The following is a 19,727-nucleotide window of genomic DNA, read 5'->3' as shown; positions in this document are numbered from 1 at the left end:
AAAAGGAACGAAAATGGAGCCATAACAAAATTAGCAGAGAATAATAAAAGACGTGTGATTCTTTTAGAATAATAATCGAATTTGGTCTCTCACTACCATCGATCATAGAACTCTATGAATCAATTTTGATTTTTTTTCAATGGTAACACAAAAATCAATTCATAATAAACCAATTATGATTTAATCATGCAACCTTTTGATTTTTGATTTCAATTTTTGTTTTTTGAATTTTGATATCAATATTTCTTAACATCGATCCTGATAATCAAATTTCATGCATCCTAAAAAAAATCAATCTTTTATTCATGTTAATTTGATTACAGATAGTCTCACCAATTTTGATTTCTAATTCGTGTTAATCTTATTTGTATTAGTTTGATTTTTGATAAATGTTAATTTGATTCGTGTAAATTGTAATATTTCATTATTATTCTTCACATCGTTGATGTTAGTTTTCTGATAAAAAGTTAATTTGTGCTTTCTTTCTGATTTTCTGTAAATAAATTGAAATATCAAAATCACAAGTTTTAAAATCGTTTTTGTTAGAGCCTATAAAATGATTCAAAATCATGATCCTTGTTGTTGGAAAACAATTCGACATTACAAGTTCACAACTAGTTATTTTCGTTTTGTTACTTGCTTTTATCTTGTTGGTGTTGTTTCATAAGTTTAAAATAATAACATGTCTTCAAAACATTTATTAGGTAGAGAGAAAAGCAAAAAAAAAAAAAAAGCAAAAAAAAACAAATAATTAATAGGGCTAATGGCATAAAAACCCTCAAACTTGCACAAAATTGACGGATTTGCCAAAAGTTCAAATTTAGGTCCGTTTTTGCCTTAAACTTGCATTTAATGTGTCGTTTTTGCCAAGTAGCCAGTTTCCCTTTAATCAACCGGTTACCACTTGCTTAGGTGGAAGGCTCATTAACGTCGTTTGGCAAAAAAACTCCAATTCTGTTACATATGTTAAACTGTCGCATCTCATCTCCCCTTATAACCCGATCACTCCTCAGCTTTTCCCATTTCATCGGCTGTATACACAGAGAAAAAAAAGGGTTTTCTTGGAGACGATTAGGGTAAAAGTTTCTTCGAAAGGTAAGGTTTTTACAGGTTGACTGAAATTACATTTACATTCAACATTTCTTGAAATGTGTTCCTAAAGTTAGTGTGTTGATGCAGGAGGGTGTAATGGCTTTATCAGACGAAGGGTACGCTGACCCCTTTGCTGGCATACATGATCCATTTGATGGCTTGAGTGAAATGGATTTTGAACTCCACGACATTTACATGGACCACAAACTAGAGGAAGAATTTGTGTCCTCACTCGATAAATGTAAGGATATCTTCCTAAATGTTCTATTAACTGATGAAAACCTACGAAATTCTAGTATGACAGATGAAATCAGAGCACAAGTGTACCATGCTACTGATTGGCAGAGTGATAAAGATGAACATGAAGTATTGAAAAACAACTATAGAATTCATGACCCAACCATCAAGTGGGACAAGATGGTACCAAAGCTTGGTGACATCTTTGAATCCCCTGCCCAACTGAAGTTTTGTGTCACCAATTATGCAGTGTCACATGGCTATAGAATATAGTTTGAAAAATGTGATAGTAAAAGAATTGTAGCTAGATGTGGCAATCAGAAGGAAGAGAATAAATACCCTTTCAGAATTTATGCTGCATGGATGTACAAAGAAAGATCTTTTCAGTTCAAAGCTATGAATGGTGACCATAAATATTCTAGGCAGTTTAAGTTTGGATCCATTGTGTCCCCTGAATGGATTGGAAGACATTAAATGACTGAAATTGCAAATAAGCCAAAGATGAAACTTCAGGAAATGATTGATGACATCAGACAAATGTATAGGTGTGTGGTATCTATAGGACGAGTTAGAAGGGCAAGGAAATGGGGCAAAAATTTAATAGAAGGTAAACTCACTGAGCATTATGCAAGGATATAGGATTATGCCCATGAATTGTTAAGGTCAAACCCGGGGTCCACATGCCAAGTTGGTGTAACAACCAATATAGATGGAAAGAATTATTTTTACAGGTTTTACATTTGCTTCAAAGCACTAAGTGATAGCTGGAAAAGACGGTGTAGGAGAGTAATTGGTCTTGATGGGTGCTTTCTAAAGGGGCAGGTGAAGGGTGAACTGCTAACAGCCATTGGTAGAGATACCAACAACCAGGTTTATCCAATTGCTTGGGCTATTGTTGATGTGGAAAATAAGTCCAACTGGACTTGCTTCCTTGAGCTACTCAATGGTGATCTAGACCTTATTGATGGAAGGGGCTTGGTAGTTATATCAGATCAACATAAAGTAAGTTTCTTTATAACATATTAATCCTTTTTCAAATTACTTATAAATACTTACATGTATGTTGGTTTTTGTATAGGGTTTGTTGCAATCTGTTAAAGATATATTGCCACATGTGGAGCACAGACAATGTGCCTGACACATATATGCAAATTTTAGAAAAGCTTACACTGGGGTGGAGTTGAAGAAGTTGTTTTAGGCTGCAGTTATGAGCTGTGTGGAAGGTGATTTCAAGAGACATATGGACATAATAAAAAAGCTCAATCCTGGTGCATATGAGCATCTCATGTCCAAAGAATCCCAAACATGGTGTAGAGCTTACATGAGTACAGGGTATGCATGTGAGGCAGTGGAGAATGGTATATCTAGGGATGTCAACGGGGGCAAACGGGACGGGGAGTGCATTCCCCGCCCCCACCCCCGAAATTTACCTGTTCCCCCGCCCCCGCCCTCGCCCCCGAAATGTTCCGCCTTCCTACCCCCGCCCCCGCCCCGAAACCCCTTTATTACCCCCTTCCCCCGCCCCTGATTGATTTTGGGTTGCCTTTTTTTGGGCTAAAAGAAGCTATTTTTTAGGCTAAAAGAAGCTATTTTTTAGGTAACAAATAATTATTTATAGCAGAATTTTACAAGTTAAAAATAAAAAAATTATGGCATCTTAAAAACATTATACTAACAACTTAAAAACATATTTTTTGATGAATTTTGGAAGCTCAAAATCATGTTATTGTTTACTATATTTATATAATTAATATATGTGCAATTTATTAACGGGGTCCTCATGGGGGTTTCGGGACGGGATTGCATACCCCCGCTCCCACCCCCGAAATTAAAACGGGGGTTAACCTTGCCCCCGCCCCCGTCCCCGCCCACGATTTTTTTAAAAAAATCCCCTCAAATGGGACAGGCCCCCCACGGGAACGGGGTCCCACGAGACTTTTTGACATCCCTAGGTATATCAGAGTGCTTCAACTCTATCATTGTGGATGCTAGGAAAAAAATCATTGATCACAATGCTTGAAGAAATAAGGATATACATCATGGATAGGTTTGCTCACATGATTGAGGAAAGCACTAAATAGAATACCCGTATATGTCCAGCAGTGTTAAAGAAGATGAAGCTTTTTGGGAAGAACATGAGGTAACACTTTAACATGTAACTTTTGTTTTAATTTCATTAGGTAAAACTTTAACATGTAACTTGTAGATGTAGGTTTTGGTTAGTAATTCATAGTCAACAACATGTGTTTGAAGCAAGGAGAGGGTGTGATAGCTACATGGTGGATTTAGATGGAAGGCATTGTACCTACAGGTTATGGGATCTGGCTGGGATCCCATGTGTTCATGCCATTGCAACCATCAAGTATATCCAGCAAACACCTGATGAGGACATTGATAAAATGTTTTCCAAGGAACAATTCCTTAAGTGTTACTCAGCTAACATTAGTCCAGTGAATGGTTCAAATCTATGGCCTCAAACTGAATTCATAAAGCCCTTGCCACCAGTGTCAAGGAGAATGCCTGGTAGGCCAAAGGTCAATAGAAGGATACATGTAACTGAAAATGATGGAAGAGTACACACCCCAAGAACTATAAGGTATGCTAAGTGCTTTGAGTATGGCCATAACCAGAAGGGATGCAAGAATGCAACCAGGGAACCTGTCCCTATGCTACTAAAGAAGAAAGGAAGGCCAAGGAAGGAACAATGTGAACCCAATCAAGCATCATGTGATAGGTCTAAGAGGCAGGAACTTGTCCCTATACCACCAAAGAAGAAAGGAAGGCCAAGGGAGGAACAATTTGAACCCAGTCTGTCACAACTAGCATTTTTAGCTAGGAAATTCTATCCTCATATAAACATCATCCATTGTAAAAGCATGTACTCTAAGTGAATACAATACTCTATCCTCGTTCAAGATACACCTCATATGTTCAACTAAGGGTTGGAAACCTTAGCAATCCCGGTCCAAGTTCCTTATGAACTAAAATTCTCCTATTGGGCCTAGAAGCCCTAAGTGGGCTCTAAATAGACCACATTCATAAAACTTTAGTATTTGGGCCATGTGGACCTAAAATAATCCATCTTATCTCTAATGAGCCTTGTTGGGCCATAAAAGACTTCATTTGCCCCAATGGGCCGAAAATTTATTTTTGGGCTTCATAATTTTGAGTAAGGACCAAGATAAGGCCCAAACTCCTCCATGATTACTCCATTTCGGCCCAAGTGTGTAAAAATAAATAAATATCTTAACAAGGAGGACCAAACTAATCTAAACATGACACCTCATTATTGTATGGAGGATAACCAAGTCTAATACACATCATGTATCTATGTATTTCACATGTTTCCATGCACATGTCACTTCACTCACTTCTCATTTCTCTCTTTCCTTTCCCTTGGCCGAGAGTTTACACACACACACACACACATCTCACAAAAATCTCTCTAAATCACTCAAGACTTCTCTCTTCCTCTCCATTCAAAGTCTCGAAAATTTTCTTGTGTTTCAAGAGGACTCTTCAAGGTTATCATCATCCTTTGGTAAGTTTTTCCATGCCTAAGCTTCAAAACTCCCCTCTCACATGAGATCTCTTATTCTAAACAAGTTTCTTTGGTGATCATACTCCTAGAAAACTCCATAAACTCGAGATCTTCATCAAGGGGTGCTAGGGCCGAAAATCACCAAACTTTCTTCCATCTTTTCTTCAAGAACCGAGACTACCCCCTAAGGTGAGCTTCATACCCCCTATTTTCTGTTTTATGAGTTTTGTGGGGGGGAATACAAGTGAAAGTGTAGATCTATATGTGTTTTGTATGCCTTGTATGATTTCCATGCTTATATGTATGCTTTTATGTGTTTTAATGTTGGATCTAGCCATAAAACCCCTCAAAACCGAGATATAACTTATGTTTTATGATTTTAGCTTCAAATATATTTCTACATACAAAGTGTTTCAAGAAAAATGGCTAAGTGGTTTAGTAACAATTTTCTTTGGGTTAAAAACACAAATTTTGGGCCTAAAATGTGAAAAATACAAAATTAAGGGTCCAAAATGGAAAATTACGAATTCTGCTGGATGAAGTGTGCCAAAACAGTTTCCATAAATCAATTTCTGGAAATATACTCATTTAGGGGATTAAAAACATAAATTCCAAGCTTAATGGGCTAAAAATGACATTTTTGGCCCAATGAGGCCCATTATGCGAATTTTTCTGTTTTGGAGGGCCAAAACTGTGATTTTCTGTAAAACAGTGGACTATAAGTGTTCCAAACCCTTTTCAAAGGTTTAAAATGCTTTTTAAAGTTAAAAAGGACCAAAGTTGCAAAAATTTTCCAATTTGGGCCAAAATTGTCAAAATTGCGAAAAAGAAGGGTTAAAACCGAGAAAACTGCATTTTCAGGGACTTAAGCTGTTTTCTATGAAAAATATGCTGGAAAATGTTTATTTCAATAATTTTTGGTGTTAAAATGTCAAGAAATTTGATTTAAGGACCAAACCGGAAAATATTTTAAATAAAGGGTTGAAAAAGTAAATTTTACAAACAAGGAGGGGCTGAAAACAGAAAATTTTCATGACTAATTCAATACATACAATTTGACCAAGTAATGGTACTACAACTATCGGCAAAATACAATACATTACAATACCAAAAGTCGTTGTTAAACGAATTGGCTCGGTCTCGAGCCAATAGAAATCTACAACTACTAACACAACGATACTATGATACTACAATACTATGATTCATACAAATAACGATTCGGAATTCATTATACATGTGCACAGACATCTACGCACTATCTTTGGGCCCCACAAGTGTAAAATCTTGATCGTTGAGCCTAGCTAGCCCGACGACCTGATCTTAAGGCCCAAAGACTACATCTTACGAAGTGTTGGGTTTTACCAATCCGACACGACGTAACCGGACTTTCAATGGCTGTAGACTACTGGTCCCCAAGGGTCCTTTAGTGTCGCTAGTGGAGTCTGCCTTTTTGCGAGGCGGGTCTGGGACCCCTCGTACATTTTTATCCCCAACCGGTTAATGGAGTTACCGGGGTCTTCGTGACCTCTTTCTCTTCGGATGTGGGACTACACCTAGTCAGGGCGATTGGATAACGCGATTAGTACTGACGACGCCTTCGGGATCGTTAGTATAACTATAAACTGGGCGTTTGTGTAACGCGGGTTTGTAGTAAATAATCCTGCTCGAGAACCTTCCAACGTCGCCTGGGACTGACACTATACGCTATGCAATGGTTTCAATGTAACTTCATGTAATTCAAGGAACTAGGAGAACATCGGGTTTTCCTAGGGTTTTCAATACATACAGATTTGAAATGCATACGACTTCAATGAACATTTTTTTACAAGTATAGAAACAAACAAGCATACCTATGGATCTTCACAAACGTTTTCGAAAGTTTTTCATTTCAGAAAATATCGGATTTTCTGGTGGTTTTTCAAACAATACAAACATTGGATTTCACACACTACTTATGAACTCACCAACATTTCATATGTTGACGTTTTTCAAAATACTTGTATTCTCAGGTAACAGATAAAGTGAAGGATGAATTGTACTCTATGACGTATTGCTGTCGTTTAACTAGTATCGAACAATCACTTTCGAGAATGTAATGTTTTGAGACAATGTAATGAATGTAAACTCTACTGGTTGTACAATATTAATGCATGGTGACGAATGTTGTTATGTTTCATATATATTCAATGTTATGGTATTCAATTGAGTCACGACAGCCCCCAGACGTTTCCGCCGTCTGGTTCGGGGGTGTGACACAGTCAAGCATCATGTGATAGGTCTGAGAGGCAGGAAGCAGTTCCTATGCTACCAAAGAAGAAAGTAAGGCCAAGGAAAAAGGTCCAATCTGACCCAAATCAAGCATTAGGTTCTAAATTTGTTAGAAGCAAAAAGAAGTTGGGGATAAAAATAGGTGGTGGCATTGTTGAATATAGAGTTCTACTTGATGAGCATGATGGTTTAGATGGTCATGTTGATGGTAGGGGGTGTGAGGAACAAATGAAAGATTTGTTTGACAAAGAAGATATTGATGATGACAGTTTGGTTGATATGATGTGCACTTTTGAGGCTTCTCTTAGCCAACCAAAGTATAATTATCAGAATGGTGACGGATTCCAAGATGCAATGGAAGCTATTATTCAAAGTATTCATCATGCTAATGATGACAAAGGTGTTGAGGATGTTGAACCTGACCTGACAAAAACACTTGATGAGGTTGAAGATGTAAGGGATGTTATTCTTAAAGTTACTGATGAAAAAAGTCAATCTGAGAATGAGGGTAATCCTAAAGCTGAATTCATGGAAAGAAATACAAGTGATGTTCTCCCAGAGATGGTGATGCTAGATCTAGAAAGTATATCAGACCTACTTGGGGCAGGATATAGCATGGCTGAAATAGAGAGCATGAGAGGGGTTCAAGTTGAATTGGATGATATGCCACCGGTTGAGATGGTTAGTTTGAGTTCATCATTTTATAATTGCTAACATTAGTAACAAACAAGTTTATATCTTTTATTAATAAGAATTTTTCAATTTTTTATTAACAGGATGTGAATGAAGTTGAGGATATTCCATATGTTGATGGTGTGATGGAAGGAAATGAGGGTGAGGGTGATGCTGATGATGCTGGTGAAGTAGCATGTGAGGGTGAGGGTGAGGGTGATGGTGATGGTGCTGGTGAGGGTGATGGAGAGGGTGATGGTGCTGGTGAGGATGATGGAGAGTGTGATGATGATATTGAGGATGAAGGTGATGGTGCTGGTGAGGATGATGCAGCAGATCTGGAGGGAAATGATGTTGATGATGATGGGAATGTACCACCTAGAAGGACAAGAAAGCCCTTAGAAAGGATCATCCTGCAAAAGCTGAAGAAACCTTGTTTTGACAAAGATGGAAGGGGTTCCACATCTAGCTATCCAGTAGATTTGGAGTAGTTACCTAGGTATATGGGGGAAAAAGTGGGGATGGTATCATTGGGCAATTGTATAAGTAGCCCTTTTTGGTTATTTTTTGATATACACCCACTACTTGCAGCATACATCCATTTGTTTATGGCTTGCCTTTTTTTTGGATATTTTTTAGGCTTTTGGGTACATGTTTTGGTATACAAAATGGATGGCTGCTACATGCTAGTAAAACTTATGTAATGTATGCTTTATATTAAGGTTTATAATGGATGCCCCCTATTATGGTAACCATGATGTTTTAATTTTATTTTCTAGTAAATGTTAAGCATTAACAATGTACTTTCATTAGTGCAATCCCTTTTATGCAAGTTAGTGCAATTCCATTCATGCAAAGTTTACTTTCATTGTGAATGTAACCAATGTACTTTCATTGTACTTCCATTCATTAGCCCTTCCTTTTATGCAATGTAATTCCGTTCAGGCAACATATACATGAGATAGTAATTAACTACCATTAATACCCTTAATACATTACAAACATGTAACATTCAGCCGTTAAAAAAAAACATTACAAAGATGTAACAATTCTTCATTACCCTTAATATATTACTAATACAGGAAAAACCAACAAAACTACATCTTAATAACCACTATTGCTAGCATCAACGATATAACCACTAACAACCCTATGATCACTTCTAACAATGGCTTGATCTCCTCTATATGACACATCTCCATATTTTGACCTAGTTCTTCATCCGCCCATTTGAAAAAACCATAGTTACCTCCTTCCATCTACAACAAAAAAAAAAATTAGGGTTCTATTACATACGTTCTTCTTTGGGAAGTTAGAGCAGCCCAAAAATTTTAGGGAGAAATTAGTACAAAAATAAATAGATTTTTACCTGATAATTAGGGCAGCCCCAAAATTTTCGTCCTGGGTTATCAGGTGTTCGTGAGATTGATACACCACAAACATTACCATAGTCACATCTTATTACATTCTTGTTCCTCATTCTTGTACCACCATTGAAGTTTGATCTTGAAGACAAAGTTGTCATTTTTCCGTTGTAGCTTTGTGACTAACTGTGGGGATCGAAGGGATCAATTGCACACAAGGATGTCTGTGAATGATTTTTTAAATGATAAATGCCACGTATCTTCCACCTAAGCAAGTGGTAACCGGTTGATTAAAGGGAAACCAGCTACTTGGCAAAAACGACACATTAAATGCAAGTTGAAGGCAAAAACGGACCTAAATTTGAACTTTGGGCAAATCCGTCAATTTTGTGCAAATTTGAGGGTTCCTATGCCATTAGCCCTAATTAATACTATTACAAAAAGGGAGTTGATCCGTACATAACAAATTTTCTCCATACACAATAATTGATACTTTAAAATGTTGTATTGTACAACCATATAATACATGAATTGTTGTGTATGACAAAAAATTGTTGTGTACGAATCACTTCTCTTACAGAAACCATCTAAGGAAAAATTTATAGCAAGGTTTTCATTTTTTTAAAAAGAAAAACAAAAATAAAAACCTCGCCCTCACTTATTATTTTTTCACTGTAAGGGCCTTATTTATTTATTTATTTTTTTAATTTGCTCGGGGACTCAAATCGGTTTGAACCACTCCTAAATAGAGTGGTCAGCTCATACATGTGTAAGGAGGTTTTGTTGAGTTTATGTTTAAACCTTACAAAAATAAATGTAGGAAATCTAAGTAATGAGTTTATATATAACCATGTACGTAGAGTTCCTTAAAAACAACGTTAGGTAATTAATTGTTTGACAATATTTCTTTGTATATAATAACAGTACATCTTAGTTTTTATTTATATTAACAATATACTATTAACAACATTTTACATAAGATAAAAATGATATATTTAAGATTTTATCAATCGACAATGATTTTTCTGTTTAATTGTGTTGCATGTTTGGTGGTTAGAAGGCAAGTGGTTGTGGTAATGAATACGTGCAATGCAAATGGGTGGGTTTCTGATTCAATTTCTGAAACACTGAAACTGTCTTTCAAAACTGAAAACACCACTGCAAAATACACTAAAAAGTTTCTATTTTGGGTCCAGCCCCTTTTCTTCCAAATATGTTACAAGTGTGATTGCCTAATAACTTACATCTCGACTTATGTTAATTTCAAACTCATACGTGTTAAATAAATAAATATAGATTATTTTAAAATAAAATATTAGTCTGATCACTACGGCTAATGTTTTGCCACAAATAAATTTTCATAAATTTCGTAGTTCGATAATTTTATAATTACAAAAGACGATCTCGTGTTGTGTCTTTTTTTAGGTTTCACAATCTATCACTATAAAAAAAACCAATGGAAATAGACTCCAGAAAATTGTGGACCTTTCTAGGCTTCTATGAAACATTGAAACCTTTTGAGAATTTTTTTTATAACTATTATTTTGATATATTGTGGATTTTCATTTAAAAAAAGAAAGTTGTGTGGATGTAATATTCACACCGGTATTCAACATTCAAAGAAAATTTTCTTGCTTAAAATGAATTTATCAAACAACTTATTCATAGTTTTTTATATTGAAGGGTCGCGGCAAAAATTCAACGAAGTTACTTATCTGGTGATAAATTATGGTTTAAATTTACCTAATTGATATAAATCTTCATCGGTTGTTTCATTTGGTGACAACAAAGCTAGGATGAGAAGATAATAGCATTTGTTTATCTTTCTAACATCCTAACATGGAATAGATATATAATGATAGTTGTATCCAACACTTTCTAGATAATTTTTGCAATGTATATTCAAATATTGTATATTTGTATCTTGTAAATGCATGGTGTTCATGTACACATATCCGCTGCATGGAATCAAACAACCATTGGTGTAAGTTGTAACCAATCGAGTGGAAGAGGGTATGATGGATACCGGCCTAGTGGAAGAGGGTCACGTACAGGAAACAAAAATCAATGAGATATTTAATCTCTCGTATGGTGTCTAGGATGTTGTATATGAAAAATAAGCAATAAGTATTCAATATGTTTCAATAGAGAATCATAAGTATGTGTGATGACCACGTTGCTACACGTGGTGATGACAATGTTGCTACGTGTGGCGATATTGTTTCCAAGCTTTATTCTCACAGAGTCATTAGAATACTATTTTGGGTATACTCGATCTTCAAAAAGATAAGTCTAATGATGGTTGGAGGATGAAGAATGTGGTAAAGAAAATAAAAACATCTTCATGAGCATGCCTCCTCTAGTGCCATGTAAATATATACCTCATTTATACACCCACACCATTACATAGTTAAAAGTAAACAACATCTTTAGTCAACATACACATATTTAAACACACACCGACGATCAGGTTGTGTTCTTGTTTGTCACAATTACTTGCATGCTAATATTCTTTTTAATACCATATGAAGGTGAACATTTGCATAATAATACTTGAAAATTCTTGTAGTTGCAATCATTTCATAACTGCACGTTGTTGTTCTCTGGACGATGATTCAACCAATATAAATATTAAAACAATAAAGATCCTCAAAGATAAAGAGAATGAATCGAAAACTTATGTCGATATAGATAACTCTTATTCTTTTCTCACATAGATATATGATCACATTATTCAATCAAGGAAGATTTACAAAATATAAACCCTAGCATAACTTATATAATAAGTCTAACTAATCAAAACACAGTCCCTACAAACCATGGAGTTTTCCTACAAATAATGACACTGGTCCTTATCTAATGTTAATCCCAATCACTTAGATATCATGATTGACCTTAACCGAAACTTTTTCTTCTAGCTACAACTCCATTTTGGGTTTGGGTGATGACACCATCAGTTGGTTGATGTAATACTTTGACTCATCAAATCATTCGGTTCATTGGGGTTGACCCCAAAAATCTCCCCATATTTGATGGTTTCAAAACTATACTAAATAATGCAAAATAAGCTATATGAATGTTTTTTTATATTGATTGAGAACACACACACACACACACACACACACATATATATATATATATATATATATATATAGTCAGATTCATAGCGCATTCCATGTTTTGCAGTTGCGAAAGTGTGTGGCTGACGAGGCTGTGGTGGTATCACTAGATGACATTCAGGTGGATGAGCGTCTAAATTATGTGGACCGACCGGTTGTGATTTTGGATAGGAAGACAAAAGCCTTGAGGAACAAGGTGGTTGAGTTGGTCAAGGTTCAGTGGTAGCATCGGAAGGGTTCGGAGTGGACATGGAAGCCTGAGGCCGAGATGCGGACGCATTACCATGAGTTGTTTGCTACGAGAGACTTCGAGGACGAAGTCTAATTCTAATGGGGGAGAATTGTAGTGCTCGATCCATGTATTATTCATTTTTGGTCCCTTATATATTAGGTTATTGCTTTTTGGCCTTGTTTTGCAAGTTTGAGGGGGGGGGGACCATTTCTGCCAAGATTGGGGGAGAATTGTAACGCTCGAACGCGGGGCATTCCCTTAGGGAGTGCAGGGAGTTTACGCGTTGAGCTCAAACTCTAATTTTGAGGGGTTGAGACTTATTTAAACACCTTAAGTTCCAGGTGTTTGCCTCATTTCTAGCCTCCATAGCTCCCAAACCATAATCAAGAAACCCTAGAGCCTCCAAGAGTGTTATGAGCTCATTGTGTGTGTTTGAAGCCCATTCAAGGAAGAGAAGCTTGGCGCAAGGTGGTGCTTTAAGTAAGAGCTTATACATCTTGGTTCTCTTTTCTATTTCCAATTCATTTGAGGTATAAAGCTCTAACCTTGCTCATTAGAAGCTTAGATCTAAGTCTTAATGGATTTTAGTCCCTTTTTGGTTCCATAGTTGAGGTCTAGTAGTTTGTGATCACTCCAGAAGCTTTGAGTTGCTCCTATTGGCGTTTCTGAGGTTATAGATTCATAAAGTTTGCATCTTTAGAGTTATATAAGCCCTATGCATGAGATTAAGCCCTTTTTATGGAAATTGAATGCTATATCTTGAAGTTGGGACCTTTTGGGGAATGCAAAGTCACAAAGTCAGTGACTTTATGGTTCTAGATGTTGTTTAGGACTCGGATCTATGTTTTGCTTGTATGGATTTAAGCATTAAGTGCTTAATAATCATTTTTGGAAGTCAACGTGTGAACGCCCAACATTGGGTCGAGGAATGCCAAGAGTTCAGGCTAAGGTTCGCGATCTGCTGGCTGGTGAGGAACGCCTAACGCTCCACAAGGAACGCCCAGCGTTCGACCCATCAGTGGGCTTTTTCCTTGGGTCATCTTTTGGACTTTTGAGCTTTGGGCTTGGTTTGGGTGTTGTTTGTTGGGCTTAGTTTGGACTGAAGGTTTCCGTTGGAGTGTTGGAGTTCTTGTTTGGGCTTGTCTTCTTGGGATTTCCCTGTTGGGCCTAGCATTATATATTGGGCCTTAATGGGCCCAATATATTTGGGCCTTAGTGGGCCCAATATATTTGGGCCTTAGTGGGCCCAATGGGCTTGGACCATTGGTGGGCCTGGTTAGTTGGGCCATTTGTGAGCCTAGTTTTATCTAGCCATGGTTATTTTCTAAGTTTAGCTTTGGGTTTGGCTCAGTGTTTGGAGCCGATTGGCAGTAGCCGCAACATTCGTAGGATTAGGCTATCTTTGAGGTGAGTCTCCTCACTATATCCATGGGTGGAAGGCACCAATGTCGACCCATTACTTGATGTGAAATTTTTATAAATGATTATGCAATGGTCTATTATTTGGTGTCTATTGATTTACGTGAAGACCTTGGAGGATCCCATGACACCTGGTAAGACCATGAGGGGAACCCATGGCACTTAGGTATAAGACCATGTGGGTAGCCCATGGCATCCTGGTTGAAGACCTTGGAGGGAGTCCATGGCAGTTCTATGTGTATATGTGCATGACATTATATGATTATGCGATTTGTGTATATGTGGGGAACTCACTAAGCGTGTGTTTACAGTTTTGTTGGGTGTTTCAGGTACTTCTGGTTCTAAGGGCAAGGGCCCGGCTTGATGGTGCAGTGTGCACTCTCCAGTATTCCGTGCTAGTTGTTTTGGATACTCTGATCTTTTGAACAATATGTTATGTAATAGAATTTTTGGATAACAAACATGAATGTGATTTCTAAGTATTAAATGAAAAATTTTACCTATGTTTTTGGGTTGTTACAGGTTTCCATCACTAAGCGATTCTATTGTGGTTTTAGACCCATGACTCTTGAGGTAAATGAAACCAAATATCTCGTAAGAGGTTTGGTAAACGGATTTTCCAAGTTCCTACTTGTATTGACATAGACAACCTTGATGGTACCACTTTCAATTAGTTGTCTCATAAAATTGTGTCTTAGACCCAAATGTATCGAATTCCCATTATATACCACATTATATACTTTAGACAGTTTGGCCTCACTATCACAGTACATGGGTATCGAAGGCATTTGGATATCCTACAGACGAATATCTATAAGTAGATCTCGAATTCACTCTGCCTCTTTTCCCGCTGCTGCTAAGGCAATTAGCTCTGGTTCCATCATTTAATGAGATATGCATGTCTGTTTCTTGCTTGCCTAAGAAATCACGCCACCAGCTAGAGTATAAATCCAACCACTTATGGATTTTGAGTCACTGGTGTGTTCTATCCAACTAGCATCATAATATCCTTCTAGTATTCCATTTGATGATGAATACGCCAACTCGAAAGTACTTGTCCTTTTCAGGTATCCTAGTAATCTACCCACTGCCTTCCAGCGCTCCGTGCCTGGATTGACAATATCTTAACTCAGTTTGCTTACAGCGTATGCGATGTCAGGTCGAGTGCAACGAGTAGCATAAATCATGCTCCCAATTGCACTTGCATATTCTAGTTGGGCCACTGCTCATCCATAATTCACATTAAGTTTCACACTTGAATCAAAAGGAGTGTTGAATTCCTTAATATTCAAATGTTGAAACTTTATCAGAATTTTCTCTATGTAATGAGATTGATTCAGAGAAATTCGACCGCCTGTCCTTTTCACCTTGAAACCAAGAATTGTATCAACTTCACCAACATCTTTCATCTTAAAGTTCAAAGATAGCTTTTTCTTCGTCTCAAGAATACCTTCTAGGTGAGTGCCAATGATCAACATAAAGACATATTACTACTATGTAATCGGATGTGTATTTGGAATAAATACATTTGTCAGCACTGTTGTGCTAAAATCTGAAACCAGTCACACTGGTGTCAAATCTCTCATGCCACTGTTTGGGAGATTGCCTCAACTCGTACAAGGATTTAACAAGTCTACAATATTTGTTTTCCTGTCCGGGTATCACGAAACCTTCAGGTTAATCTAAGTAAATCTCATCCTTAAGATAACCATTCAGAAAGGTTGTCTTCATATATTTGATGAATGTATAGAACTTTCAAATTTGATATTACTATGAGATTTCTAATAGAAACAATCCTAGAAACTGGGGTATAGGTATCAAAATAATTGATCCCTTATCTCTTTCTGTAGCCTTTAGCAACTAATCTTGATTTATAGGAAGATATGGATCCATCTGGATGATATTTTCTCTTGAATATCCATTTAGATCCTATGGGTCTCTCCCCCTTAGGTTGATCAGCTTACTCCTAAGTTCCATTACCCATAATTGAATCCATTCCGTCATTTATGGCTTCCTTCCACAAAAGGAGCATCTCTAGACATCATGGCTTCAGTAAAGGTCTTAGGATCATCATCCAAGTTAATGGCAAATATGACCTCTCTTATCACTTTCTTTTATTTTCCTTCGACCTAATAAAAATAGAAATCATCTCCAAAAATTTTCTCATTCTAGTCCTAGTACTTCTCCTTGGTTCCTCTACTATAAGAGGAGGTGGGAGTATTTCTTGAGAAGTACTTGTAGATGTTGTATGACTGGAGTTTTCATCATCCCTAGAAAACTTGTCCTCAAATAATTCCACTCTCTGGATTCCACAACAACACCTAATTTAATATCTAATAATTAGTAATCCTTGCTATTGTGAGCATATCCAATAATATATTCTTATTAGCTCATGCTCCTTATTTGGTTCCCTTAGGATCGGGAGTCCGATAATAAGCAACACACCCCCACACTTCAAATAGTCTAGGTTAGGCTTTCTACCTTTCCACAACTCATAAGGGCTTGTAGTAATCACATGACTAGTGATCCAATTACGAACATAACAAACAGTCAATAGTGCTTCCCCCCACAGAATGTTCGGTTGACCCGATTGGTTCAATATATAGTTGACCATCTCACAAAGGGTTCAGGTCTTTCTTTCAGCCAAACCATTATGTTGGGGAATGTTTGGTGAAGTACTTTCATGTTTGATTCCATTCTCTTCACAAAATGTCTCAAACTCTTGGTTGAAGTATTTTTCGACTCTGTCTGAGCGAAGAATTTTAATGTGTCCTTCAAGTTGATTTTCGACTTCAGCCTTATACAGTTTAAGTGCACCAAAAGCTTCATCTTTTGATCTCATAAAATAAACATGTAGATATCAACTGGAGTTGTCACAAAATGTGATGAAATACCCTTTTCCTCCTCGAGTAAGTATTCCATTTAATTCACATATATCGGAAGTATGTATTTCTCTTAACTGATGGAAATGGTTTCTTTGTAAACTATGATTTCACACAAGTTTCGCATTTTTCAAAATCTTTTGAGTCATATTTTAATATTCCTTTAGTTTTAATTTTTTTTAATGTTCTTAAGATTAGTGTGTGCTAAACGTTTATGCCATAAATAAATTGAACAAAAAAAAAAAAACAGAAAAGTTCACTTCATTCACATTAGCAACCAATCCAATAATTACATCATTACTAGCAACACTAGACACACTTGCACCATTACTATAAAATCTAGACCCACTTGCACTGCCCTCATCACTAAGAAACAAATGATACATTATTGAACAATTTTTCGTCCTCCCAACATATCGTCTGCCCTTAGAGATAATAATTTTGCCATTCTCAAGCAACATATTGAACCCACCTTTGTCAAACTTGTCCGCGGAAATGAACCCCTTCGAGAGAGTAGGAACATGAAGAACATCTCGAAGGATAACCCATTCACCACATGTGAACTGCAGACGAACATCACCTCTTCCTTGAACTATAACTCTGTGACCATCAACATAGAAAACTACCATTCCTGGTGGCATTGGACGGTAAGTGCGAAATATCTCTCGTTGCCCACAAACATGCACAATGGCTCTAGTGTCTATGAACCATCCTCAAACACAGATTCCTCGGGTAAGCAAAGAGATCATGAAAATCTCTCCAATGTTCACACTTGCCACCATATCAATCACTTTCTTGACTGCATGTGCAACTATTCCTGATTTGTGATCTTTTCAATCTCTCGTATAGTGCCCAATCTCTCAGCAGATGTGGCAAGGTCCGCCCCTCTTTCAGATTTGAATTAGGATTTTGATGACTTGGTTTCTTGAAGCTTTGTTTCTTGGGTTTCATATTCCTTTTGTTTTGTCCCCCAAACTTGGTCTTATGACCAGAACCCCCAGCTGATACATGGTGCACATTCGATCTGACTTTACCATATTTGTCCCTAATGCGAGTTTCCTCCTCAATGTGAAGGTGTTTCGTCAGATCATCCAAGGATTAGTCCTCAAATTTTTGCATCATTCTCTTAGGGAAGTCTTTCCACAAGGGTGGCAGTTTTGCGATGATCGCACCAACCTGAAAGAGTTATGGTATCGAGATGGAGAGTGTGTTCAACTTGTTGACCATAACCTGGAGTTCATGCACTTGCTCCATGATAGGTTTGTCATCAGCGATTTGAAGATCTAGGTACTAGGGCTATTCACTATTTGGATAAAACCGAATTATCCAATTGGACAATTTTGAATTGGACTATTTGGTTCGGATATTCGGATTTTTGGATTGGTTTTCAACAAAACCGAATTATTATTTTGGATTTCGGATTGGTTTTGGTTTATAAAATAAGAACTGAATAGTCCAAAAAAACCGAATAAGAATTTGTTACGTATTTATTTTCAATATATCTATAATTATTTATTAATCTTATATTTTTTTAAATAAGTTCAAAAAGTTTTACCTATTAAAAAACATTAATATGTACTTTCTCTCAACAAAAATATATATTAAATAATAAACTATAATATGCATTCTTAGTGGTTGTTTATAAATGTTAAACCATATTTACTTGTTTTTGTTTTTTCTGTAAAATTAGATTATATTATAATTCTATGTCCTTTTAAAATGTTATGGTTTTTGAAAACCAAATTATAAAAACCGATCCAACCGATCGGATCGGATCGATTTGAATTTAGTTTGGACTATTTGGATTCATATTTTGAAAACCGAAATCAATTTGGATTTACTTAATTGGATCGTATCGAACCGATCCATCCAAACGAACACCCATACTAGGTACTTTTTGGTACCTTACTCATGTGCCTTGTACTTGAGTTGCAAAGCACTCTATATTTCTCTCGAATCTTTTACGGACGCATAAAGATCATAGATCCAATCAGACAATGAATTCTTGTTGTGACCCACACACAGTTCCTCAGACTCTCTACGTAGTGCTCTTTGCTTTTCCAGATCATAGATGATCGTTGGATCCACATTTTTCCCCACCTTGGGAATTGGATCAGCAGAAATGGGGGACAATTTTGGGTCCAAAACATAGGCGAGCTTCAACACATGAAGTTGGAAGTTGAACTTGTCAGCCCAACGGGTGTAGTTCTGACTATCGAATTGGTCAAGCTTGGAAAACTCTTGGTTCATGTAGTGGAGACTAGCAGTTGGGATTTGGGTGTCCTTTAGTCAATTGATTTTTAAATACAAATTAAAAACCTCTAAGATTGTTGTAAATCAAACTAACAGAAACACAAGGAAACCGACAAATAATATTATATGTCGATTAGTTGCAAATAATAGATCCAGTTATTATTAATATGAGTACCAGGTTTCATACAGAAATCAGATTAATCCTTCTCAATTAGATCTGATTATAAGAAAGTTAGAATAAAAGTGTCCTATTATTGGATGAAATTAAAACGAAACAATAATGTAAATCCGACCTGTTGACGACTGATCTTGATCATAGAATAATTGCACAGATCGAACTCTTGTCCTTAAAGATTTTTAATTCGCTTCTATCAGCTATAAGCAACAGAGTAAAGCCCTAGGATTTAATATAGAATTACTGAGTGTCGAACAACAATGGAAAATGATAAATGCAAAGTGAATACTAAGAAACTGGGAAGAAATTGCAAAGAGAATTAGAGAGCTTTCAATTTTCATGCGTATCAAATACCACTCCTAGGGAGCTATATTTATAGGTATCGGAACCCTAGATATCATAAAAGGGGCTCAGATGGGCCGTCCACTGAAACCCTACGGCGACGACTTTCTCTCTAAGCTAGTCGTTTTCTA

General features: G+C 36.7%; 1 protein-coding gene across 1 annotated transcript; it reads right to left on the bottom strand.

The window, feature by feature from the left end:
* Positions 1–8,907: 8,907 nt before the first annotated feature.
* On the bottom strand, positions 8,908–9,335 carry LOC111894008 (uncharacterized). The gene is made up of 2 exons (XM_023890075.1): positions 9,180–9,335; positions 8,908–9,069 (listed from the first exon to the last, which is right to left on the bottom strand). The coding sequence occupies exons 1-2, from the start codon at positions 9,333–9,335 to the stop codon at positions 8,908–8,910; spliced, it is 318 nt and encodes a 105-aa protein (XP_023745843.1).
* Positions 9,336–19,727: the final 10,392 nt, after the last annotated feature.

Source organism: Lactuca sativa, chromosome 7 (genome assembly GCF_002870075.4).
Source record: "Lactuca sativa cultivar Salinas chromosome 7, Lsat_Salinas_v11, whole genome shotgun sequence".
Taxonomy (NCBI): Eukaryota; Viridiplantae; Streptophyta; class Magnoliopsida; order Asterales; family Asteraceae; genus Lactuca; species Lactuca sativa.
The sequence above is the reverse complement of the archived record's forward strand: the minus strand, read 5'-3'. Positions and strand labels throughout refer to the sequence as shown.

Coding starts and splice junctions, on each gene's coding strand:
- LOC111894008 (XM_023890075.1), bottom strand. CDS start 9,335: ATGACAACTTTGTCTTCAAGATCAAACTTCAATGGTGGTACAAGAATG. Junction 9,070..9,179: donor GGGGCTGCCCTAATTATCAG/GTAAAAATCTAT, acceptor TTTTTGTTGTAG/ATGGAAGGAGGTAACTATGG.